The sequence below is a fragment of the Bacillus rossius genome, chromosome 17, assembly GCF_032445375.1.
Source record: "Bacillus rossius redtenbacheri isolate Brsri chromosome 17, Brsri_v3, whole genome shotgun sequence".
Taxonomy (NCBI): domain Eukaryota; kingdom Metazoa; phylum Arthropoda; class Insecta; order Phasmatodea; family Bacillidae; genus Bacillus; species Bacillus rossius.
The window spans coordinates 13,168,012-13,195,693 of record NC_086344.1 but is presented as its reverse complement, the minus strand read 5'-3'; the positions used below and the strand labels follow the sequence as shown (position 1 = coordinate 13,195,693).

At 41.4% G+C, this 27,682-nt stretch overlaps 1 protein-coding gene across 3 annotated transcripts in view; it reads right to left on the bottom strand.

Moving 5' to 3' along the window:
• Positions 1 to 2,224: 2,224 nt before the first annotated feature.
• LOC134540877 (sodium-coupled monocarboxylate transporter 1) overlaps positions 2,225 to 27,682 on the bottom strand; it is a 154,468-nt gene continuing 129,010 nt past the window's right edge. For all 3 annotated transcript variants that reach the window (XM_063383899.1, XM_063383900.1, XM_063383901.1), the window contains 7 exons: positions 24,973 to 25,113; positions 18,722 to 18,940; positions 15,194 to 15,312; positions 11,686 to 11,840; positions 6,795 to 7,072; positions 4,709 to 4,809; positions 2,225 to 4,068 (listed from right to left, as the gene is read on the bottom strand). In XM_063383899.1, the coding sequence (XP_063239969.1) occupies positions 3,815 to 4,068; positions 4,709 to 4,809; positions 6,795 to 7,072; positions 11,686 to 11,840; positions 15,194 to 15,312; positions 18,722 to 18,940; positions 24,973 to 25,113 (1,267 nt within the window). In that variant the 3' untranslated portion in view covers positions 2,225 to 3,814. The remainder of the gene's footprint in view (positions 4,069 to 4,708; positions 4,810 to 6,794; positions 7,073 to 11,685; positions 11,841 to 15,193; positions 15,313 to 18,721; positions 18,941 to 24,972; positions 25,114 to 27,682) is intronic.

Below are 27,682 nucleotides of genomic sequence, written 5' to 3'. Positions count from 1 at the left end.
AAGTGTGCGAGGCATCGTTGGACGTACATGAAGACAACTTACCAATGCCGGCTGATAACAAGACAAGTGTCATAGCTTCAGGCCTTGCTAAGATAAATTTGAAATGTAAGTTTCTCTTTTGTTGTATGTCATAGTAATTCTTTTCAAAATTAATATAAGTAAACAACGGCTTCGAGTTGGTCATCAGCTCAAGAACAGTTTAATACAAAAAAAAAAACATACCTAGAGAAGTGTCTTAATGGTGAAGATTTTGAAAGCACGTTAGTGGGTGCAAAATAACTATCTATAAGAAATGCATGTAACACCTTTATTAGAGCTGCAAGGACAACCAACTCGATATAGGAACACAACAAAAATTTGAATATGAATCAAGTGACATTATTAAAACTGTCGAGGACCAGTTTAAGGTGAATTTTTACTATGCCGTTCTGGACAAAGCCATTAATTCAGTGGACCAAACATTCAACCAGTTAAAAGACGTGACATCTGTATTGTGTTGATTAAGATAGGTACCAGGATTTCAAGGAGTAAAGGAATTCAAATGATTGATGACTGCATGAAACGAACTGGCTTTGCTCAACGATTGCAAAGACATATAAATATGACTTGTAGGCTTAGCAACATTATTCATAGAAGACATGGCCCAAAATATTTACCTGAATGAACTGGTATCTTTTTCAAAACGTTAAGCAAGATAAGTGAACATGTATTTTAAAACTTAAATGGAGCAGTAAGGTTATTTAATGACGATTATTTTTTTAATTTTCTTTTCTTTTAAATTTTGTGTTTGTTACTATTGACAACATGTTTATCCTTTTTAAGTTCCTTTTACTTTTATGTCCATTTAGTTATTGTTTAAAGTTCATTGTTTAATATTTTTAAGTTATTTTTAACTGAAATTGTGTTTCCCATATTTGTACTAATCCATTACAATAAAAATTTATTATTGTCAGTATATTCCAAAACAACAATACCAAAAATCTATTTAGTAGTACTTAACGATATTTTTTTTTACTTAATTACAACACGGAATCTAACAAAGTCAAAGTAAAGCTTTATGTTAAAGTTAAACCAATAAATGAGTTTTTATTTTTATCTTCTGGCTTCTCCCTCCCCATAACTAACGTAACTGACTTCAATGTGGCATATAAAATTTGATTCTTATTTAGCCGTCATTGATATATTACGTTACTAGTGCAGTAAGTAGCCTATAAGTAATGGGTAGATATATGACACTATATTATCACCTTTATTATTAAATAAAATTTAATTTTCTTATAAATTGATGAAGTTTGGATTTCATATTTTCGCAGTCTTTGGATACACAATATATATAATAGTTATATGTTTAATAGACAAAATATTTTTTGTTTTACAAAAATGGATTAACATAAAGAACCGAGTAGAATATTTAATGCGGTATCTTCATTTAAAAAGGTAAAAAACCAAAAGCCTAAAAACTTTTGATGGGTTATGGTCGCATTTGGTGGATATATTTAAGGGGGGGGGGGGGTTGTTTATCAGTAGTTGGTTGGTTATATGTACAATTTTTTTAAAAATTTATTTTTGATATTAGCATTTATATAGTAAATGGGGTTTGATTTGAAAACTCTAAGGTGGTCACCTCAGTTATTGGAGAGGTGGCAAATGTGACTTTTGCATAGGGTGGCAGACCTGGTCACACCGTCCCTTAGTGACACCATGACAAAAAATAAAACAAGCGCTTTTCGATAGCGCAAGAGAACTAACATGAGCTCAAGCAGTTAACACTTCGGTACATTATTATTAGGGTGAAGAGAGCAGTTGTGTAAATAACATACGAGTACAAGTCAAATAAAAGACAAACTGTCATATGACCATGATAAATTCATTATTCTACGGTAGGTGTGATGCTAAAAACTTAACTTTTTCACTTTAAAACGTGGCGTTCATATTATTGCAAATATTTTTGCAATCTGATTTAAAAAAAAATAACGAATGTTTTTATACACATTACAATGATCAAAGTCCACTAGATATTACAGTGTTATCGAAAAAAAAAGCGTTTTAAATTATAACCATAATAATTTGTCAATCTGTTTGTTGTGTTCAGTAAATTCAGATCATGTAAATTATTCAGATGTTTGAAAGGCGAAAAACTGAGACGTTAGTTTTACATCAAAAAGAAAAATGTGGTTTAAGATAATATCTTAAATTATTTTATTTTACAAAAATAAAAAATGTGTTAGAAGTAATTACCAAATTTATTATAAAATATATTTAAAATACATTAAAAATTATTACGTGGAATTTAAGTAACAGAAGGAAACCTAGAAAACTATATATATCTAACTACAAACACATGAGCTCTATTAACATGAAAATCATCTGCAGTTATCTTGCCACAATTTACAAAATGCTAAGAAAGGCATTTTCACGAACACACACACGGAAAAAATTTACAATATCACTTTTTTTAATATAGTTTCATAAAAAATATTAACAACATTTACTGCTTGCGTATTAAAGTACAAATGGATAATTTATTAGTTTTTATTTTCATTACAATGCGAAATTGCATATTTCATCTATAGGTTCCATTTCGACTGAGTTACAATGTTACAGAGTACACTCTTGCACTGCAAGAATACATCTAGTAGTTTTATTATTTCACTGAAATTATGATGGACAAGCAATTCCTCTTTACACTCGCCGGTCGCACACAAAGCGACCTGTAATAGCAGATGGGAAAATGGCACCTAGTATATTGTAACTACATGTAAAGAGTTTTAATCGCAGTTGATTGTATTAAATACGACAGCAGAGATGAAACTGACAAAAGAAAAAAAAAGCTACACACAGGAATAATAATGAAACTAATGATGCAGAAAAATGTCTGCTAAATGTTTCGTAAAATACATGTTAAATACTACAATCACATTGGAAAAAAATTATAATTTAATAAGAAGTCTTTATTTCAGCATACACTGATCAACCACCTGCAAAAATTAAATATTAATATCTTTGTGGTAAAGTTTAAACTACATTCAATGGCATGCCACTTAAACTATAGAAGACCCAATTACTCAAAAATATCTAAACTAAACGCTCACTGAAAACAAAAAAAAAAAAAAAAACACCACAAAATATTTTTTTTTAAACTAGTTATAAATTAATAATACCTGAATTCAACATTCATATAAATTGTAAGTCTCAACGGCGTAGCGAAGTAGGGTGGTGGAAATATTTCCAAGTCCCTCCCTAACTAAATAAGAAAGAAAAAAAAAATGTGTTTGGATCTCACTCAACCGTGAACACTTGCCAAAGGAATGTGCTTGTGGTTGAAATTGTTTCTGAAAGACTACTTCAGATAAAGTTGCTGAAGTGTCGCTGCGGGAATTACAACTCCCGTTAACAACGCTTCGCATCGGTCAAAGATCCCACTTCTCCCCCGCTCCAACCCACTAGAAACTATCTCGGCTGCGCCGCCGAGTTCCTGCACGAAGTGGCGAAGAGATCAACTGGCCTACTAGATAAATTAACAAGTTCAGTATTTTAGTCCCATCTCAGTCACAAAACAAACAAACAAATTACATACATATTTATTTTTCCCTTCCTCGAACTGAAAGAAGAGACGTCTGTTGCAGTCCGAGACCTCGAGGGTCCCTGTAACACGGTCGGGCTACAAACACTCTCAGGCACTTGCGGGTCGTCTCTTCGTTCTTGGCGACCACCCGGGTAGCAGACAGGGGCCTCCCAGGGAGTCGTCAGGGTCCCGGGGTAAGGCTAAACAACTCCAGGCTCTGGAAGACAGTCCATGACGCGGGGGTCGAGGCTAGACCGGGCTCTTGCAGACGCTGTAGGGCTCGTCCAGGCCGCGGTACCGCCCCTCGGCGGGGAACACGCAGGGGCAGGACGTGCAGCCCGCCTCCTCCTCGCCGGCAGACGACCCCGAGGACTGCCTGTGCTTCTCTGGGCTGGTGATCCTGTCCGACACGAAGCGGCGCGGCTTGCCCGGCAGCCAGCGGGTCACGCGCAGCGCCAGCGGGTGGATCAGCTTCTCGTCGTAGGCGTCCTCGGGCGACGTCCCTGGGCACACACCGGCACTCCCCAAAGTCGAAATCGACTCCGACAAAGTCGAAATCGACTCCGACAAAGTCGAAATCGACTCCGACAAAGTCGAAATCGACTCCGACAAAGTCGAAATCGACTCCGACAAAGTCGAAATCGACTCCGACAAAGTCGAAATCGACTCCGACAAAGTCGAAATCGACACGACAAAGTCGAAATCGACACGACAAAGTCTACATCGACTCGACAAAGTCGACATCGACTCGACAAAGTCGACATCGACTCGACAAAGTCGACATCGACTCGACAAAGTCGACATAGACTCGACAAAGTCGACATCGACTCGACAAAGTCGACATCGACTAAGTCGAAATCGACTCGCCAAAGTCGACATCCGACAAAAAACAAAATATATATCAGTTTGAAATCGCCAAATATCAAAACTTGACATAAAAAATTCATAATATCCACTGGGTGGCTTTTGTTAGTCACGTTAAGAATCTGTGCATGTGCACGTGGGTGTTTAGCTGTGCCAGTAATTCAGGTTCTCTATTATCTACAGAATGAACCAGTTTTAATGTAGAATATATCTTTAATTAAAAAATCAAATTTACCACTCTTATTGAAACTCGAGTAGAGCACAAGGCCTGAGACTCACCAGCAATGTAACTCACGAGTACTCCAACCACCAACGTGATGCCACAGCCGACCAAGGAGTAGTACATGTAGGTCATGGAATACAGCTTCGATAGGGGATCACTGCAAAATTGATCACAACATATTAGAAAACTAAACACTCATGTGTTACATCATCACTTCCAAAACTCTCATAAAAATTCCTGATAAAAAATTAAATTAAAATTTTGTATGTGTTATTACCAATTTAAAACGGTTTTAAAGAATAATTAAGAAATTCCAAAATAAATATCACCAAGTCTTACAACAATGGCATCTTGAACGTCAACTTGAGAAGTAATTTGGGACTTAAAATCAAAAAATAAATTATCACACTGAAAGGGGTGGGGGAGGGTGATAACGAACCAGTAACTGTACAAACCTCAGCAAGTGAGGTCACTAAAATGTTCTCAAATAAATTGTATTTTTTACATTGTATAACATGTGCTTTTATTATTATTATTATTTTTAGTTATTCGCTTGAAAAACACGAAACTGTGAATTATGCTGAATTAGTTTACAAGTTTATATGATTTTTCTTTTAAATCGTTCGCGATATTTAATACCTACGAAACACAAATGAAACATCGGAACTCGTAACTGAAAACAGAGTCCTCTTAACCATCGAGAGTAGGGGACGCAAAGTCGACAAATAAACCTGTACACTTGCAAACATTTTAAGACAAAAAAAATAATCACATAATTTCAAGTAGAGGAATTATTATGTGAAAGAAGTTTTAAATAGATCACGAATGCCACCTACAGGCAGTGGAAGACTGCAGCTGGCCACCTACAGGCAGTGGAAGACTGCAGCTGGCCACCTACAGGCAGTGGAAGACTCCAGCTGGCCACCTACAGGCAGTGGAAGTATGTAGCCGGCCAATTACCCGGAGGGGGGTAGTGTAGCCACCCACCCACAGGCAGGAAGGGGGGAGTGTAGCCGGCCACCTACAGGCAGCGGGGGGGAGTGTAGCCGGCCACCCAGTGGGGGAGTGTAGTCGGCCACCTACAGGCAGGAAGGGGGGAGTGCAGCCGGCCACCTACAGGCAGCGGGGGGGAGTGTAGCCGGCCACCCAGTGGGGGAGTGTAGTCGGCCACCTACAGGCAGGAAGGGGGGAGTGTAGCCGGCCACCCACAGGCAGCGGGGGAGTGTAGCCGGCCACCCAGTGGGGGAGTGTAGTCGGCCACCTACAGGCAGGAAGGGGGGAGTGCAGCCGGCCACCCACAGGCAGCGGGGGAGTGTAGCCGGCCACCCAGTGGGGGAGTGTAGTCGGCCACCTACAGGCAGGAAGGGGGGAGTGTAGCCGGCCACCTACAGGCAGCGAGGGGGAGTGTAGCCGGCCACCCACAGGCAGCGGGGGAGTGTAGCCGGCCACCCAGTGGGGGAGTGTAGTCGGCCACCTACAGGCAGCGGGGGGGAGTGTAGCCGGCCACCCAGTGGGGGAGTGTAGTCGGCCACCTACAGGCAGGAAGGGGGGAATGCAGCCGGCCACCCACAGGCAGCGGGGGAGTGTAGCCGGCCACCCAGTGGGGGAGTGTAGTCGGCCACCTACAGGCAGGAAGGGGGGAGTGCAGCCGGCCACCCACAGGCAGCGGGGGAGTGTAGCCGGCCACCCAGTGGGGGAGTGTAGTCGGCCACCTACAGGCAGGAAGGGGGGAGTGCAGCCGGCCACCCACAGGCAGCGGGGGAGTGTAGCCGGCCACCCAGTGGGGGAGTGTAGTCGGCCACCTACAGGCAGGAAGGGGGGAGTGCAGCCGGCCACCCACAGGCAGCGGGGGAGTGTAGCCGGCCACCCAGTGGGGGAGTGTAGTCGGCCACCTACAGGCAGGAAGGGGGGAGTGCAGCCGGCCACCCACAGGCAGCGGGGGAGTGTAGCCGGCCACCCAGTGGGGGAGTGTAGTCGGCCACCCACAGGCAGGAAGGGGGGAGTGCAGCCGGCCACCCACAGGCAGCGGGGGGAGTGTAGCCGGCCACCCAGTGGGGGAGTGTAGTCGGCCACCTACAGGCAGGAAGGGGGGAGTGCAGCCGGCCACCCACAGGCAGCGGGGGAGTGTAGCCGGCCACCCACCTGGGGGGAGTGTAGGACGCGGGCGACGGCGGGGCCGCCACGCGGGACAGGTTGTAGCTGTAGAGCGGCTCCTCCCGGAGGGAGTGGTTGCCCCACTCGAGCGGCGCCTCGGCGTACAGCAGCGGCGAGGCGAGCGCGCTGATGTGGTTGTACGACACGTTGGTGCAGCCCTCCACCGACAGGGGCAGCATCTGCACGGGCCGCTTGTCCACCGTCAGGCTGCCGAACGTGATCCACAGCGTGATCGCGTGGCCGGCGATCATGCCCGCCGAGGCGCCCTGCACGCAACCACCACCACCACATCACAGTCGTCGCTAGGCAAGCGAGATATGCAACAACACGAGCCAATTTCACACTAACTATGCAAGGTTAAAAGGCCAGATTTGTAGTAGAAATTGAAGGTAGCAGTAACTGAGGTTAATGAACGTACTTTTTAAAATTATGTAAGCTATATATATAATGTTAATTTATGTACAGAAAATGAAACGTAACAAAATTATATTTTTGAAATCGACCTTTTTTTGACGTGATAACGTCTTATAAATCTATGAAATACCCGCCGAGGCGCCCTGCACGCAACAACCACCACCACATCACCCACGTTGCAACTCAGGTCCAGCGTACACCGAGAGAAAGGTTTGTTTGCCTCAACAAAATATTTGTTTATATATGGCGAAATAAATATATTTTGTTAATTAAAACAAATATTTTTTAGTACGAAAGATTCTGCTGACTCAACAAAATGATTTTGTCAACTCAAATGCATATTTGGTTTGGTGTAACAAATTATTTTTTGTTACAGAGTTTGGTTACACTAACAAAATATTTAGTTCCACCAAGTAAATATTTGTTTCGCCATATATAAACAAATATTTGTTTGATTCAAACAAACCTGTTTCTCTGTGTTTGGCACTCCTGTTGTTTCGCCAGCCCTGTCTCTCTCTGAACACTTACCACCCCTTCAATACTGGTCACTTTACACCCCTGTGTCTTGTGGTCAGCGTCCAATGGCATAGTGGTTGCATTCAGTTACTCTAATTACTTACTTGTTAACGTCTCTCTGAGAACGATAGAGCTCGCATTCCAGAGAACCAGTATTCGAAGCCCAAATCAGATATTCTCATTTTTTTTTGACGTGATAACGTCTTATAAATCGATGAACGCCGGCTGCACGCACGGACAAGTCTCAAGTTCCACCTGAACCGAGCGTGCAAGAACCGGCCATCCACCGTGCGAGAAAATCTTCTATAATATCAAACAGGTTAAAGCGTTTTTTTTTAAAACTAATTGTTCGTGATTATATTTAAACAAATTATTTAAATTAAATGTCCAAATGCTGTCAATATTTAAAAATTAAAAAGTATTCAATTTTTTAATGTTTTCTTACGACGTTATCACGTAAAATTATCGTCCGTAAACCGACTTTACAGACAACCCCCCTTTTTTTAATTAAATTTTTCTGCAGCGGCATTACAACTACACTTATTTTAAAAAAATAGCAATCATTTTCATTTGTATCAGCAAGACTCAAGCATGAAATTTAGGGAAAATCCATAAAAAACACTTATAAAATGTCTAAATGTGATGCAGCATATCAACACTATTAGCGAGCGCAGTTCAAATGAACCGACTGTTATCAAACACATGATTATAGTCATCGATAAGCACGAATCCTGTGGGGTAACCCTGGCTGTCTGATCTGAGCACAAGGTTCTCAACCAAAAAATTGGTTGTCTGTAAAGCAGGCCCCCCACATCATTCTGTGGGCCCTGTTGAATGAAGTCATGATGTGCCCCCCCCCCCCTTTTTTTTTGTTTCCAACAGAGATAAAAAAATGTTTTTTTCCCCTTTATGTACATTTAGTTATATTTTTTTTAACCTTCTCACAATTATTTTTAAAACACATTAAAACTAGTTTTAAGTCAGTGTTTCGATTGTCAACGTAAATTTATTTTGAATAATGGCAAATAAATGAGTGTAAGTGTTTTGCACTGTCAACATGGTGTCACGTCAATTGGTGGTGGTTTTGTTACTCACATTTGTAGATTCAGACACGTAAATAAAATTTAGGTCTTACCGTTGAATTGTTTTCTATGATTTATTTAAAATTGTCTACTTTTTTGTTTTAAGTTTTTTTTCTTTTCTTCGCAGGCCCCCTAGACCCATGGACCCCGTTGCCATAGCAACGCTAGCACCGGCCATGCGGGGGCCCTGCTGTAAAGTCGGTTTACAGACGATAGTTTAACGTGACGTCATAACAAAACATTGATGAATGATTGCATACTTTTATGAATAAAATTGAATCATTTTTATTGAATTATCACTATTTTGTATGGATATAAAGGAGTGAAATGAAATCTACAATTTAATTGATAAATTTTCATTTATTTGCACTCAATTCAAATATGTTTATTACTTTAACGAAGAGATTATTTTAACTATAACTTTTATACATGTTTGCTATTTAACTTCTTCCAATCTGTGTTTTTCTGTTAAGGATAGGAAGATGATAGGAAAAGTAGGAAACGAATGGGAGTGTTTCAAGTTTAATGTGCCTCGAAAAAGTCAAATCGATGGTTGTTCCAATCGAGTGGAAGAGATGGATGCAGCCCAAGCGAACAATGAGTGTAACGGGACACAGCGTAACGGGACAATGTGCGTAACGGGAAACCTTTTTCGTGCGAGCAGCCGGCGTTCATCGATTTATTAGACGTTGTCACGTCAAAAATGTTCGGGTAGCATAACAAAACTCAACTGTGCCAATACCATTACCAAATCTGTTCAGACTTACCGAATACTGCGCAATACATGATGTAGTGGATTTAGCTGCCTATTTATTTCTCACTCGTTTTTAAAAATAAAAAAAATACGATTAGAGACGAAATACAATGATATTGTCGGTTTTTTAAAAATTAGAGAAAAATTGATGCAGGCTCAGAAATCTTTGACATTGTACTATGGCGATTGTTTGGGCACAGTTTCATGGCCCGGGTGACTTAAAAAGTAACACAAAACCCTTCAGATTTGTCCTGTAGAAGAAGTTTTGTAAAATCATTGGACCAGCATCCAGGAGAACCCTTGTTCGATCTAAAGTCTGGCTATCCTCAATATTATTTTTATTATCTAGCTGAAAAAAAAAACGCGCAATCTGTAATGGTACCTCACAATAGACCTTACCTTGATATCCTTACATCGTGTTTCTTTTGTATACGCCTTTTGTCTGACGACTGACCACTCAACGAAACAGACCCACAGAAAATATCTGCATTACTTTAATAAAATGCGTGTTAATATTACAATTTTGAAAATTTCTTCACTGTAAAAATGTAATATTTTCACTTTCCATACGATTTGGAATTGTATGCGGCCAATAATAAAAAATACCTTTCTTTAATGTTGTTAACGTCATCAAGCAATTACTTACAGTGTTCTCGACACCTGAATTGGGTAATAAAATGTTTTTGTAATACCCGACCACAGAAGTGGAGTATGGCTACTGAAGGCAGCGCCCCAAGAATGCTTAATGACTAATTTGGTGACAAGAAGACAAAACGCCTCATACCAGGGCAAAGACTCGACTTAAGAGTGAAAAAAAAAGGCGGCAAAATACACTCCGTGTATTGCGCAGTTTTCGATAATTCTGACCAGTTTTGGTGACATATGGGCGCATATGAGTTTTGTTATGTCATCCGAGCAATAAACGAATGCCTAAATTTATTCAAATTGATTTAATTTTACAGTGCTTTACAGTTTTAACTTAGTTTTACTATGGTTGACTGATTATGTGGTAGGATATATTAAAAGTAAGCATCTAGCAGAATGTGCAACCATCTGACCATATTATTTTTTATCAGCAAAACTGATATGATTCATGCTGAACTTTCTTCCCTTCAAGAATAAAAGGTTTCATATAAAAACATTTCTAGCAGAACCACCACCTTGAATTTGTACTACTGTGCAGTAATTTTAATTGGAAAATGACAAAAAACACTACATAGGATGCTCCATACCGAAATGTAGAATATGAAAATGCATACCAAAATTTTTTAAAATTATTTCACTCATACAGCATTTCACACATTGTGTATAAATCATAATTTTGCACTACTAGTTAAGTATTTTTTTTTGTAAATACAAGCACATATTTTTGTATCGTGTAAAAAAAAAACAGAAGGGTGCCAGCTACCCAGGGCTACCATGAAAGATTGAAAGGACTTTATAAATTACTAAACCATGGCTTTGGACCTGATTCTGTACAAGGGAAAATTTATTTAAATACTGCGCAACTTAAGTAGCTTGGCTTCTGGGTTGTAGCCGCGTACTTGGCGAGTAATTCACCGGACGTTTTGGTCAAAATTGCAGTCGCCGTCATCAGGGGAACACGTTACCATCAGGGAACATTTATAAGTAGGGAACGGTTATAAGTAGGTAACTGCTCCCTGACGATGGCGACTGCAATGTCGAACCGAAACGTCAGGGTAAATTATTCGCCCAAGGACTTGCGGCTACAACACCAGAAGCCAAGTTACTTCAGACAATGGCCGTGAAAGCCTGCGAACATTATTACTGCGCAAATATTTGTTGTAATTTACTGAATGGTTGATTGTATGAAGTTTCCCTTTGGCTTTGTGAACTCCTGCTCGCCACAGGAGGCGGTCGCGATAGTAGATCGTCCAGAGTCGATCGTCCAGAGTCGATCGTCCAGAGTCGATCGTCCAGAGTCGATCGTCCAGAGTAGATCGTCCAGAGTAGATCGTCCAGAGTAGATCGTCCAGAGTAGATCGTCCAGAGTAGATCGTCCAGAGTAGATCGTCCAGAGTCGATCGTCCAGAGTAGATCGTCAGAGTGTCGCCGGCGGTTGAGAGACGGAAGGTGGACAGCGGAGCCTCACCTTCCAGTTGACGCAGGGCGCGAGGATGGCCAGCAGGAAGACCCCCAGCAGCGGCCCGCTGGTGGCCGAGGTCATGAGCATGGACGACTCTATGACCCCCGACAGCATGCCCACGCCCACGGAGATGCCGGCGATCACCACCCCGTACACCGCTCCTGCGCACACACGCACCATCGTACACCACCTTGACACGGGAAGCTTTCATTTCACAGGCGAGAGAGCCACACCCGAAGTTCATGCCCGCTTTTTATTTCCCGTTCCATCTCATTGTATAAACCGGTGTGGCATTACATTTTGGCGGTCGATTAGGATAGGTTAGCTACGTTATAAATACTTTAAAACTTTGTGGATTTTTGGTTATATATTAGGTTAAGTATAGCTACATTAAAAATACTGTAAAATCATTTTATGGTTGCTTAGCAAATAACATTTTTAATATGTAGCTATCCAGGGCTAGGAAAACACCATCGTGCACATAGGCGTGCCTACAGGGGGGCCCAGGTGGGCCATGGCCCCCACTAATGTAATCACTCAGATCGGCATTTTCTCTAATGCGTTCCTTAATATTCGTATATTCCTGGCACTGTGACACTCAAACTGTGTTTCAGTGTTGCAGCGTGCTAATTAACAATATTATTAAACATTTTATCGTTGTGGAAATACAGCCGCCTTAGTTTATTTAAAACACGAAATCATGGCCAAGCAAAAAAAAAAATATTTTAAGAGGTTTGTTAAAGTTCTGTTGCCTGAATTGCTGTGTTTGCATTCACTAAAAAGAAGTTCATTTCAAGGTAGATCTGGACCAAGATATTGGAAAATTGGAGGGGGGAAAATGTGTAAGTACCATTTAAACATTGTCCATGGATTGTTAAAATTATACGGATATAAATATTAACTATTAAACATATCTCCTTGATACTGCACAAATATATAAACACGGCAATGAGTGAATGTATTTAGGCTATTTAACATTCTAAATTCAGCTTCTGATTTAAAAATTTAGCAGGGCCCCTCCCTAATGGAAATATCTGGGTACGCCTATGATCGTGCACCACCTAGACATGGGAAGCCTTCATTTCACAGACGAGAGAGCCACACCCGCCAGTTCCCCCGAAGTTCATTTTTCCGTTCTATCTCATTGTATAAACCGGTGCGTCATTCAATTTTGCGGTCGATTAGGATAGGTTAGCTACATTATAAATACTTTAAAACATCGTGGTAAGTATAGCTACATTAAAAATACTGTAAAATAGTTTTATGGTTGCTTAGCAAATAACTTTTTTAATATGTAGCTATCCAGGGCTAGGAAACCGTTTGCGTGATTTCACAGTATCTTTAATGTAGCTATCCTAACCAAATAAACCGTCCACAATGTTTTAAAGTATTTATAATGTAGCTAACCTAATTGACCATTAGTTATCATGAATTGTCCAAAATAAACGTTCACGGACACACTGCAAAACGAAAAATATGGCGGCGTACAAATAAATACCGTTGCCTTGTTTATGGTCTTTCCTTTTATCAACACCGCCATATTTATTTACAATGAACCAAAAAAAAAACCCGAAGATGCACGATCGGGTGTTTGGCTCTCTCGTCTGTGAAAATAAGGCTTCCCCCTTGACATACTCTCCTCTCTCGGTGCATCCCAAAACCTCTCCAACATTACACCACCATCTCCAGTCATGGACATGATTCTGAAATATCCAGCCACGTTTCTTAACGTTCTTTTGACGTGATAAAGTCTTATAAATCGATAAACACCGGCTGCACGAACGAAAAATTGTCACGTTCCGCGTGAGCCGAGCGTGAGAGAAAATCTTATAATCATCGAACAGGTTAAGGCGGGCGTTTTAACTAATTGTTCGTGATTATATTTAAACAAATTATTTAAATTTAGTTAGCAAAAAACTGTAAATAATATTTGAAAATTAAAAAGTACGCAATTTTTCATCAGTGTTTTCTTATGACGTTTATCACGTAAAATTATCGTCCGTAAACCGACTTTACAGACAACCCCCCCCCCCCCCTATTTAATACCTTCACAATTGCGAGGAGTACTAGGCCTAAAAATAAGTCTGGTAGCACTGTATTGACTTGCTCACACTCTATTGGGTGCGATTTTATTATTTTCGAACAGAGACGGCTCCAGTCTGACTACAGGATTATTTATGACTATACTAGCTAACACCAGGCATGCACTTGAAATCAATCTCTCTAGGTAAGTTCTTATAACTCTATCCACGTATATATCTATATCTCCCCCTACATCTCTCTCCTCTATAAAATATATCACTCTATGGCAAAAAAAAAATTAAAAATTAAAGTTTTTACCTATCTCAGGAGTGATATAGGTATATAAAAAACATGCTCGTATTAAAATGCAACTGTTGCGTCAAAATTTCAAAGTGATCGGTGAAGAACTTTCGAAGATTTTAAAGATTTCGAATAAACGAACATTTATATACAATAATGTATGGTCTCAAATGCCGAACTTTGGTACTTTCATTAAATTTAGATGAAGTATGACTAACAAAGGAATTTAAGTAATCAGTAAAACACTCCAGACAAAAAAAAAATTATTAAATCCCAGCTTGCGTAAGAAAAACTTTTGAGAGATGTTCCAAAATGTTCCTTTTTGGCCGGCCTGCGATACATTTTTTTAAACAAATAACCAGTGAATTCAAGGGGATTATACAGAGTGTTCTTAGTAACTATTCCCTTTTTCTCAACCGTAATAAATGACATACATATTAAAAAAAATAATGAATATTTATACTTTAAGCTTAAGGCATGAAATGCGCCAATTATTTTTTTAACGAGGAGCAGTTGAGTTAGCCGATCCCCGACCAGTGCTTAGACGACAATAGGAACGGCGGACTCCAGCATCCACTGCAGGCCTTGTTGAGACATTTGGTGGAGCGCGCTCATGCCCGCTCATGCCCGCTCATGCCCGCTCAATGCCCGCTCAATGCCCGCTCGCTGAGACGGCAGAGTCTACGGACTGCACGTACCGACGACCATGCTTGGTTGGTGGCCCCAGCCGCTGGTCTAATAGCCTCCAGATCAAACAGGGAGCGATCCTTTACAGTTCTGTTTATTTAAACAAAAGGGGGTTGTCTGTAAAGTCGGTTTACGGACGATAATTTCACGTGATAACGTCATAAGAAAACATTGATGAAAAATTGCATAACTACTCTTAAATTTTCAAATATTATTTACAGTTTTTTTGCAAATTTAATTTAAATAATTTATTTGAAATATAATCACGAACAATTAGTTTAAAAAAAAAAACCGCCATAACCTGTTTGATATTATAGAAGATTTTCCTCTCACGGTGGTTTGGATTGTTCTTGCACGCTCCGCTCAGGCCGGAACGTGAGAATTTTCCGTGCGTGCAGCCGGCGTCCATCAATTTACAAGGCCGTCATCACGCCAGAATCTCTGGAATGTGGAATGCTACCCTGATGGGGCGCGCGTGTGGGAGAGCGGAACAGTCTTCACGCACCGATGATCTTGATGGTGAGCAGCTGCTGGCGGTCCGTGAAGTGGCTGCAGCGAGGGATCTGGCTCACGAAGTCCTCCCACGTGACCGTGGCCAGCGAGTTGAGGTTAGACACGGCCAGGCTGCCGACAACAACAACAACAACCATCATCACCACCTCACTCCCGGCCTGCTAGAAGGAGAGAGAGAAGGAGAGAGAGAGAGAGAGAAGAAAGGAAGGAGAGAGAGAGACAGAGAAGAAAGGAAGGAGAGAGAGAGAGAGACAGAGAAGAAAGGAAGGAGAGAGAGAGAGAGACAGAGAAGAAAGGAAGGAGAGAGAGAGAGACAGAGAAGAAAGGAAGGAGAGAGAGAGAGACAGAGAAGAAAGGAAGGAGAGAGAGAGAGAGAGACAGAGAAGAAAGGAAGGAGAGAGAGAGAGAGACAGAGAAGAAAGGAAGGAGAGAGAGAGAGAGAGACAGAGAAGAAAGGAAGGAGAGAGAGAGAGAGACAGAGAAGAAAGGAAGGAGAGAGAGAGAGAGAGACAGAGAAGAAAGGAAGGAGAGAGAGAGACAGAGAAGAAAGGAAGGAGAGAGAGAGAGACAGAGAAGAAAGGAAGGAGAGAGAGAGAGACAGAGAAGAAAGGAAGGAGAGAGAGAGAGACAGAGAAGAAAGGAAGGAGAGAGAGAGAGACAGAGAAGAAAGGAAGGAGAGAGAGAGACAGAGAAGGAAGGAAGGAGAGAGAGAGACAGAGAAGGAAGGAAGGAGAGAGAGAGAGACAGAAGGTAAGAGAGAGAGAGACAGAAGGTAAGGGAGAGAGAGAGAGAAGGTAAGGGAGAGAGAGAGAGACAGAAGGTAAGAGAGAGAGAGACAGAAGGTAAGAGAGTGAGAGACAGAAGGTAAGAGAGTGAGAGACAGAAGGTAAGAGAGTGAGAGAGAGAGACAGAAGGTAAGAGAGTGAGAGAGAGAGACAGAAGGTAAGAGAGTGAGAGACAGAAGGTAAGAGAGTGAGAGACAGAAGGTAAGAGAGTGAGAGACAGAAGGTAAGAGAGTGAGAGACAGAAGGTAAGAGAGTGAGAGACAGAAGGTAAGAGAGTGAGACAGAAGGTAAGAGAGTGAGACAGAAGGTAAGAGAGTGAGAGACAGAAGGTAAGAGAGTGAGACAGAAGGTAAGAGAGTGAGAGACAGAAGGTAAGAGAGAGAGAGAGAGACAGAAGGTAAGAGAGTGAGAGACAGAAGGTAAGAGAGTGAGAGACAGAAGGTAAGAGAGTGAGAGACAGAAGGTAAGAGAGTGAGAGACAGAAGGTAAGAGAGTGAGAGACAGAAGGTAAGAGAGTGAGAGACAGAAGGTAAGACAGTGAGAGACAGAAGGTAAGAGAGTGAGAGACAGAAGGTAAGAGAGTGAGAGACAGAAGGTAAGAGAGTGAGAGACAGAAGGTAAGAGAGTGAGAGACAGAAGGTAAGAGAGTGAGAGACAGAAGGTAAGAGAGTGAGTGACAGAAAGTAAGAGAGTGAGAGACAGAAGGTAAGAGAGTGAGAGACAGAAGGTAGGAGTGTGAGTGACAGAAGGTAAGAGAGTGAGAGACAGAAGGTAAGAGTGTGAGTGACAGAAGGTAAGAGAGTGAGAGACAGAAGGTAAGAGAGTGAGACAGAAGGTAAGAGAGTGAGAGACAGAAGGTAAGGGAGTGAGAGACAGAGACAGAAGGTAAGAGAGTGAGAGTGAGAGACAGAAGGTAAGAGAGTGAGAGACAGAAGGTAAGAGAGTGAGAGACAGAAGGTAAGACAGTGAGAGACAGAAGGTAAGACAGTGAGAGACAGAAGGTAAGAGAGTGAGAGACAGAAGGTAAGAGAGTGAGAGACAGAAGGTAAGAGAGTGAGAGACAGAAGGTAAGAGAGTGAGAGACAGAAGGTAAGAGAGTGAGAGACAGAAGGTAAGAGAGTGAGAGACAGAAGGTAAGAGAGTGAGAGACAGAAGGTAAGAGAGTGAGAGACAGAAGGTAAGAGAGTGAGACAGAAGGTAAGAGAGTGAGACAGAAGGTAAGAGAGTGAGAGACAGAAGGTAAGAGAGTGAGACAGAAGGTAAGAGAGTGAGAGACAGAAGGTAAGAGAGAGAGAGAGAGAGACAGAAGGTAAGAGAGTGAGAGACAGAAGGTAAGAGAGTGAGAGACAGAAGGTAAGAGAGTGAGAGACAGAAGGTAAGAGAGTGAGAGACAGAAGGTAAGAGAGTGAGAGACAGAAGGTAAGAGAGTGAGAGACAGAAGGTAAGACAGTGAGAGACAGAAGGTAAGAGAGTGAGAGACAGAAGGTAAGAGAGTGAGAGACAGAAGGTAAGAGAGTGAGAGACAGAAGGTAAGAGAGTGAGAGACAGAAGGTAAGAGAGTGAGTGACAGAAAGTAAGAGAGTGAGAGACAGAAGGTAAGAGAGTGAGAGACAGAAGGTAGGAGTGTGAGTGACAGAAGGTAAGAGAGTGAGAGACAGAAGGTAAGAGTGTGAGTGACAGAAGGTAAGAGAGTGAGAGACAGAAGGTAAGAGAGTGAGAGACAGAAGGTAAGAGAGTGAGAGACAGAAGGTAAGAGAGACAGAGACAGAAGGTAAGAGAGTGAGAGTGAGAGACAGAAGGTAAGAGAGTGAGAGACAGAAGGTAAGAGAGTGAGAGACAGAAGGTAAGAGAGTGAGAGACAGAAGGTAAGAGAGTGAGAGACAGAAGGTAAGAGAGTGAGAGACAGAAGGTAAGAGAGTGAGAGACAGAAGGTAAGAGAGTGAGAGACAGAAGGTAAGAGAGTGAGAGACAGAAGGTAAGAGAGTGAGAGACAGAAGGTAAGAGAGTGAGAGACAGAAGGTAAGAGAGTGAGAGACAGAAGGTAAGAGAGTGAGAGACAGAAGGTAAGAGAGTGAGAGACAGAAGGTAGGAGTGTGAGTGACAGAAGGTAGGAGAGTGAGAGACAGAAGGTAAGAGAGTGAGAGAGACAGAAGGTAAGAGAGTGAGAGACAGAAGGTAAGGGAGTGAGAGACAGAAGGTAAGGGAGTGAGAGACAGAAGGTAAGGGAGTGAGAGACAGAAGGTAAGGGAGTGAGAGACAGAAGGTAAGAGAGTGAGAGACAGAAGGTAAGAGAGTGAGAGACAGAAGGTAAGAGAGTGAGAGACAGAAGGTAAGAGAGTGAGAGACAGAAGGTAAGAGAGTGAGAGACAGAAGGTAAGAGAGTGAGTGACAGAAGGTAGGAGAGTGAGAGACAGAAGGTAAGAGTGAGAGACAAGGGAGGAGAGTGAGAGACAGAAGGGAGGAGAGAGAGAGAGAAGCAAGGAGAGAGAGAAGGAAGGTAAGAGAGAGAGAAGGAAGAAGGTAAGAGAGAGAGAGAAAAGGAAGGAGAGAGAGAGTAAGAGAGAGAGGACTGACTGGTACAGACACCCACCTGAGCGCGCCGTTGAAGAGCGTGGCCATGAAGAGGCCCAGGAAGCCCGGCAGGTACGTGAACTGGTCCTCCACGAAGAAGGTAAGAGTGAGAGAAGGAAGGAGAGAGAGTAAGAGAGAGAGGACTGACTGGTACAGACACCCACCTGAGCGCGCCGTTGAAGAGCGTGGCCATGAAGAGGCCCAGGAAGCCGGGCAGGTACGTGAACTGGTCCTCCACGAAGAAGGGCACTATCTCGTCTATCTTCTTGATGTAGCCCAGGGACAGCGGGTCGCAGTCGGCGTAGTTGGCGTAGATCACCATGCCGGCCACCCACGACAGGCTGAACAGGATCGTGATGACCGGGATGTTGGCCATCAGGGTCCTGCGCACACCCGGAGCACACACACGTGGAGTGATCCGCCTGGCTTACCCCGCTCGGTCAGTTCAGGGGAAGCCTACAACTCGCGTAGTTTCGGTTCCCTACCACGTCCGTGCAACTTCGGATTTCTCTCAAAATTTGAAATTAAAAAAATCTCGAAGGGTTGGGTTGGGTTAGGTTAGGTCAATCACAACATGCTTGTTGTGATTCTGCTTCTTTTCTCAAGCAAAATCCTTGGAAATCTAAAGGTACACTATTCCCTGAAGTTTTGGGGTGTGACAATATTTTAATATTCAATTATAAAGCAAAAACAATTACTCATAACTAGAGACCGGAAAAATTCGCGATTTCAATGACCTGTAGGATATACTCCATGATCCTCTACGCACGCGGGAAAATTACATTTGCTCATTGGCTACTGACTCGTGACACCTGTTAACTAGGACGCTAGTGATTCGATACTTCTTTTGTTAAAGGTTTTTCATTGGCCGAGTATCATTCAGATAAACTGTGGCCCAATCACTGATACAGTAAAAAGCGGCTGAAGTGGCGTTAATACCGAAACGCAAAACTTCCGGAAATCTTCGGGAATTCTTGCAGGGAACCGAAACTACGTGAGTTGTAGGCTTCCCGTCAGTTCAGTTTACTTCCCTTTTAGACGTGATAACTGTCTTATAAATCGATTAACGCCGGCTGCACACACGAAAAAAGCATGACTCTTCACGTTCCGCCTGAGCCGAGCGTGCAAGAACCGGCCAACCACACGTGCGAGGAAAATCTTCTATAATATCATACACGTTAAGTGCGGGCTTTTTAAAACTAATTGTTCGTGATTATATTTAAACAAATAATTTAAATTAAATTTGCAAAATTTTTTAAATAATATTTAAAAATTAAAAAGTATGCAATTTTTTCATCAATGTTTTCGTATGACGTTATCACGTAAAAATTATCGTCCGTAAACCGACTTTACAGACAACTCCACCCCCTTTTTTTTTACACTTTGCTAACAATATTCACTTAACTAACCAGGAAATTTAGCACTCACGAAAAACAAGCTTGTATGTTGAGTGCATCTAGTTACTTCAAATTACATGCGGTATATTGACAAATGTTAACATTTGTAAATGTATAATAACTGAGAAATAAATATATAAAATATAACCTAAAAAACCTTACATCAATTTTATAAAGATGAAAGTTAAAAAAGAGCAATTTATTAAAATTTAATATAATGTATGACGTAAAAAAACTAATAAAAACTAATAAAGTATAATATTGTTTCATTAATAAATTAATATATAATTTAAAAAAATTAAATTTAAAGTTCAAGTACATATATCCAACAATTTGTAAACTTACTTAAATACTGAAGCAATCTCTTCATCAGTTAAATTATCTAGCCAAGTATTAACACGTGGTCAGCTATTGTGCAGTTCTCATCGATAGCATATGTATGCCTACATGCGTGTCTCCTAATAGTGATTTTAAATTTTATTTACTGTTGAAACAATGTAATACTTAAAAAAAGTTCACTGCTCTTCCGAAACACTTAACTAAAAAAGTTTCATTTCTGTTTCACAATATGCACCATAATGTAAATACCGCCGGAACATAAAGTGACTATTAGCACTCACGCACAATACAAGATTTCAGTTTCCTGGTAAACTTAATATGGTTGTGTGATTGATGTAAAAAAAAAAAAAAAATAAGGCCCAAATAATAACCAAAAAAATGCGGCTGAAACTTAAAACACGCATAAGAAACTTAAGACCTTTAGTAATATTTCTAGGGAGGGCGATATCTAAACCCCACTGGCATACTGGTCAGGATTGTTATCTTTGTAAATGCCACTTAGTGCGAAGATTTTCTACACGCACTATGAGAGACGAACTCTTCAAAAACTTCCATCCTACTGCCTGGCTTCTAAGATTAACCTTTCTTGGAATACTTAGCTCATTTCAGCTACAAAATTACCGTCAGCACATTACAACTACCTATGATTTTTGCAAGCGATTGTTGAAATTAAGTGACAGGAATTCAACGTTTTGTCAGTTATGTGCTCACTGGGTTTTAAAGTAGTTTAAGTTGGTACATTATCACACGAAGCAAGTAGAAAAGGTTTTCCAGTCAAACGATGTGGTGATTTTTTTTTTTTAAGCTAGGGTACAAAATATGTGTTCGACACTTATTATTACGAAACTATAGAAATGGCTGCTTCCTTATTTCAGTCCTCCAAAATGATTTGAAGCAGGTCAGAGGTGTCGATGCATGTTTGTCTACATTGACACTGTGTATAGTCGCTTTTTGCAGGACAATCAAAACATTGGCTGAAGTGTAGTGTATGCATTTCGGAAATACCGTAGTTACCTGAATATAATGCTATGTTTTTTTTTAAACCAAGAATGTTTCACCTAAAAGTAAGAGGCGCATTATAATCGCAAACTTTTATTTCTTTCAGCTGGAAGATGCTAATATACAGCGATGGGAACAGTTTTAATTTTAAAAAATTAGTTGTCTGTAAAGTCGGTTTATGGACGATAGATTAACGTGACAACGTCATAACATTGATGAAATGATTGCATACTTTTATGAATAAAAATGAATAATATTTATTTTAATAATAAAAAATAATATAATAATAAATACTTGAAATTATACTAGTAATCAGATTCATTTTCTTCCGTACATTTGATTTAGAAATTATTTCATATTACACATTTATAAACAAAGTTTTAAGATTTCACATCTGTCGGTCCGGCGCAAGCGTACACTGAGCGTAACGGGACACAGCGTAATGGAACAATGAGCGTAACGGGACACAGCGTAATGGAACAATGAGCGTAACGGGACACAGCGTAATGGAACAATGAGCGTAACGGGACACAGCGTAACGGAACACTGGGCGTAACGGGACACAGCGTAACGGAACAATGGGCGTAACGGGACACAGCGTAACGGAACATAGCGTAATGGAACAATGTGCGTAACGGGACACTTTTGTTGGTGCAGCCGGCGTTCATCGATTTATTAGACGTCACGTCAAAATTCACAAGCTTTAGCTCTGGCTCGTAACTGCGTCAATTGAGCCACTTCAGACCGCTGGTAATTTACTGCCTCCTGAACCTCCACTCAGTTTAAAAAAACTACACCATCTGCCTGTGGACTGCACCACTTACACCAATTTAGCCGCTTTTGTTTACAGCTTTGTGAACCTTGGTCAGGAAGGCGTGCCAGCAGAAAGTCAGATGAGACAAGATTAAACAGTTGCAATACGGCTCCTCTAACCCTTCCTGATGACCACCATATATCACAGCATTCTTGGCACTCTGAGGAATGGCTAGGGACCGGAAAAATTCGCGGGTTCAATGACCTGTAGGATGAACTCCATAGTTATACGTACTCGCGGTCAAATGTCACCCACCCATTGGCTGCTGTCTTGTGAGACGCCCCAACGTAGCAGCCTGTGATTCGATAATGCGTTGGTTGGGTGATTCTCATTGGCCCAGAGTCATCCAAGTGAGTTGTGAGCCAATAGCAGAGGCAGCACTAAGGTATAACTATTTGTATTTTAGCCTATCGTGAAATGAATTCGCGAATTTTTCCGGTCTCTACTTATGAACTATAAATAGAGACCGGAAAAATCCGCTAATTCATTTCGCGATGGGCTAAAATACAAATCGTTATACCTCAGCGCTGCCTCTGCTATTCGTTCACAACTCACCTGGATTACTCTGGGCCAATGTGAAACACACAACCAAAGCTATATCGACGAATCACAGGCTGCTACGCTGGAACGTCTCAAGACAGCAGCCAATGAGTGGGTGGCATTTGACCGAGTGTACGTAGAACTATGGAGTTCATCCTGCAGATCATTGAACCCGCGAATTTTTCCGGTCCCTAACTATAAACATAACACACTTTTCCTTATAACTGCTTCCTTTTTCCCGTCTATTTGCCGCTTGAAAGTCAATGCAAACCAATCCACAGACAAAATGGTACCGCAAAAATCTGTTCGTAAATATGGTATGAAAATTAAATAATTTTTATTTTCTGTGGTGTTTGAATTGTGTATTTTTTATCCCATGAAAGTAATTTTTTCATAAACTTAAAATCAAAAACTTTTGGGGGTCGCGTTATATTCACAGAGTCGCAGTATTTTCGGGTTAATGTGATTAATTGTAAAATAACTGCATTCAATAAAAGTGACCGTGTTGTAAATCATGGAGTTGTGATCCACACGTTTTGATAACAACAGAGCTTGGTTAAGGCCCCCACCCACCCGGGCACACACGCGGTGCGCAGAGCTAAAGGAAAAACAACAGCGATTTCAAAACTACTCAAGTCATCCGAGTGGAGGTCTGCTTACGAAAAGCACTTAAAGAGTTCGCTGAGGGCCGGAAAGTATTTTTGATTTCGGATGAAGTTTTTAAACTGTATTTTAGAAGGTTTTAAATGGCTAAAACGCATTTTTTCAGAGTAATTTTCAGGCGTAAAACAACCGGTACAGATTCTTGAAAGCACTTAAGGGACGTGCATTACACCTCTATCTTCATTTCTCCGCCGTGTAATGTCACGGTCACCGCTCATATGCACTGGGAGAAGACTGCGCGCCAGTCCAGAGGCGACACCGCTCTAGAAGCACCAGCATCCCGCCTCGCCGACACACGTACACGAGAAGCCTAAGATGTACATCAAGTTCGGTCCCTGCCCGAACACGCCCGAATATTCACCTTCGGAAACCTCGGGATTTGTTTTATTTTTTACGCAGGAAAAATGAATTCAAATATTAAAAGTGGTCGGTTAGTTTAGCTACATCAAAACACTTTAAAACACCATGGACGGTTAGTTAGGTTAGTATATCTACATTAAAATAAACAGAGAAATATAAATAAATATAAATGAACCAGAGGTTGGCCGATGGTGAATATTCGGGCGTGTTCGGGCAGGGACAGAACTTGATGGACATCTTAAGACTTCCCCACGTACACCCCTGACGAGGCAGGGCCATTAAGGTGGGTTTACGATTGAAAATTAAGAATTAGGACTTAAGACTTAGTCGTGTACTTACCATATGACTATGTAAACTAGTGGAATGGTTTATGATTGTCGTGTGTGAATTTTTACGGGTCGTGTGCGAACCATATGATGACTTAAGACTTAACAGAAATGGTTATATTTTATATTTTTCGTTAAGACTTAAGGGAAGCGACCAATCACAACAAACCGGAACCTTTCAACCGGAAGTTTATGTCTTATTATTGGACCGAGCGAGGCAGTACTTTGTGTTAGAATTCGTATATTTGTCGTTTGTAATCATCCATTTCGAAAAATAGACATCTCATTTGTCAATTAACCTATTTCAAACCTGCTTCTCCGTTTTGAACAATGGCCGACCATGTGTTTAGTGCTGCGATTGGTTAGAATTAACGACTTCTATGTCAATCATAAACTAGAAAATGTTGTTTTGACCTTTGAATATATATATACTGTATAGAAGTCGCGAGTGGATAGGATTTACTCTACGTTTTTCAGGAGCGTACGATGAGCAGTTTGGGAACTTCACCGCTGCAGTGCGCCGCCGTAACGCCCTGCATCGTCTTAGTTGTTATTTACACGTTAGAGCGCAGCACTGTCGCCCGCTGTCATTCCCCCCGCACCCCCCCAACCATAATTCACTGCAGCTCAAGGTCGTTCAACAGGAGGGGGAAGGGGTGTTTGAAGAGTTCGACACTTGTCCGCTAGGGACCACCACAAGTCGATGCCTTAGAGATGGTGGCGATTGCGGCGGTGAATTAACCAACTACCTCAAAACCGTATTAGAAATTTTAACCTGGGCTGGCGACTTCTATACAGTATATATATTCAAAGGTTTTGACTTAATCGTGTGCTCGATGTTGAGTTATAATTCTTAAGGAAATCAATCGTAAACCCGGATTTAAGCGCCATCTCCGCAATGTTTCGGGCGGCAATGTCTGGCCGCACGCGCGCAGCCGGTGGCCACGGACGGACGGACGGAAAGGCGGGCTACTCACTGCGTGACTGTCTTCTGGGACTTCATGCTGCAGTAGCGCTGCACGAAGTTCTGCTGGCAGCCGAATATGGACAGCGACATGAACAGCTGTCCGAACAGGGCGGACATGGTGGTCACCCTGACCGTGGGGTCAGGGTCGAAGCTGCAAGCCAGAACAAACACCCTCCATCAGCGCCAGCTCTCCACAGAACAACCAACACAGATGAGAGCACAGTTAAAAAAATCGGTTGTCTGTAAAGTCTGTTTACGGACGATAGTTTAACGTGACAACGTCATAACAAAACATTGATGAAATGATTGCATACTTTAATAGAATAAAATTGAATCATTTTTATTGAATCATCACTATTTTGTATGGATACAAAGAAGGAGTGAAATGAAATCTACAACTTAATTTATAAATGTACTTTTATTTGCACTCATTAATTCAAATATGTTTATTACTTTAACGAACAGATTATTTTACCTATAACTTTTATACATGTTTGCTATTTAACTTCTTCCAATCTGTGTTATTCCGTTAAGGATAGGACGATGATAGGAAAAGTAGGAAACGAATGGGAGTGTTTCAAGTTTAATATGCCTCGAAAAAGTCAAATCGATGGTTGTTCCAATCGAGTGGAAGAGAGATAGATGCGGCGCAAGCGTACAATGAGCGTAACGGGACAAAGCATAACGGGACAATGTGTGTAACGGGATAATGAGTCAACCTTTTTTCGTGCGTGCAGCCGGCGTTCATCGATTTATTTGACGTCACGTCAAAAATGGGGTGTGGCTGTGTCACGGACACGGCCGTGTGTTGTACGTGAGTACTTGTACGTAACAGGTAATATTTTCCATACAAAATATAAAATACGCTATTTTATGTATGTTATGTTCATCCACTCGCATAATTTCAACAGCCCCCCAGCTGCAGATGTACTGGCACCGTCGTTGATCCGCTCAGCCGCATTCATTCTTTTACGTTCCCGGCACTGCTTCACTCGGTCATGGTGTTTATTGGTATCATTCGATTGCTTTCGGGAAGCCCTTTCCAACCGTATACGATCTCTGTATTTGGATTGCGCTTTTTGACGCGTATAGGCCGACGTTATATTATATATATATAAATTTTAACACCATACATATTAAATTTAACTATTTTACACTATTTTTTTATATATGCGATCGATAGATTTTGACGAGAGCTGACAATTGAAACCCAAACGAACGTCGTAGCTTTTCCGAGTCAAAAGTTGTACTAAAATGGAAATCTCGAAACGCAGCAAAATGACCTCAAAATGGCGGCGCTTCCCCCTCCACCGCGCGCGATGCGTCACAGTCCTCACTTAGCGTAACGAACTTTTTGATCCTTCAGCTATCCAGTGGTGTAATTAAATTTTGGATGGAGATGATATATATGTAGCTGCAACACCAAACTGTATCCCCCGATTTTGTTATTCTTCATTTTTTTTAAGACGTATTCACGTCAAAAGGTAAATGTTTAGTACATATGCTTGTAAAGTTATACAAATCATTTTTGTAAACCTGTTTCTCCTGTACGATTACAAGTAAAGTAGCAGTACCTATTAAAAAAAATTTTTTTTTGTATTGACACAACACTTCTTTTAAGCGCTCATATCCTGGACAATGGACTCAGAAGTTGTGGCCACTGCCAACAGATGGCACTTATTGTGAAATACAATGCAGACAGATGTACTTAGGTTTTGCCTGTCGACAAGGAAACCCAACATGTAACTGTATGTAAGCTTCAAGGGTTAATAGGCGCAGTAACCATGTGATATGGCATGCCCGTGTTCATGTAACTGCAATTTTCCCTACGTGTTTGTACCGAAAAAAATGTTAAGTTTGATTGTGTGTATTCCCAAGACCAAACTGACAAATATATGCATGTAAGGAAAATTCAGCTTATTTGAACTACGTCAAGGTCGCTTTTAGGAGGAGGGGTGCACAAACTGAGCGAATTCCTGTGACTTGTGGCATTGCTAAATATCGTCTTTATATATCACAAACTAGCGGTAGGCTAAATGTTAATCTCAAGTAATTTTTTTTTTTGTTATATTTCATTAGTGATAACTAGAGACCTGCAAAATTCGCGGTTTCGATGGCCTTCAGGATAGACTGCACATACCCCTGTACACTCGGGCAAATAACGCAAGTTCATTGGCTTCCGACGTGTAAGTCGTCTCAGCTGGTTTGTCTGTGATTCGATCTTTATTTGGTTGAGGGTTTATAACTGGTTGAGATTCGTTCAGATGAAGCCAAATAGCAAACTTATCTAAGATGTATATGTGTTTGAATTCTAGCCTATCACCGAATGAATCCGCGAATTTTGCAGGTCTCTAGTTATAACAGTTGCAGAAACCATTCAACACCTTTGTAACAATCCAGGAAATTTCTTTTGTGTTTTCCCCAATAATATGCTGTGGAAAGTACAACATTTTCCTTGTACTTTTGATTAATTTTTTTTTGTAAACTTGATTTCCAGGACACATTTCTTTGTAGCTTCACAATTTGTTTTTACAGTGTTACCAACGCGAGGGACAAGACCGCGATGCGCGCCAGGTTCGGGGCTGGCTGGCGACCAATGACGTCACACTCCGTCCGCTGACGTCATGCATACCACGCGCGCCTGCCCGGATTACAAAGGTCCTCGTTACCCCCCTCCCCACTCCACATACACCGCCTCAGGCTACCATCACCTTGAGCGG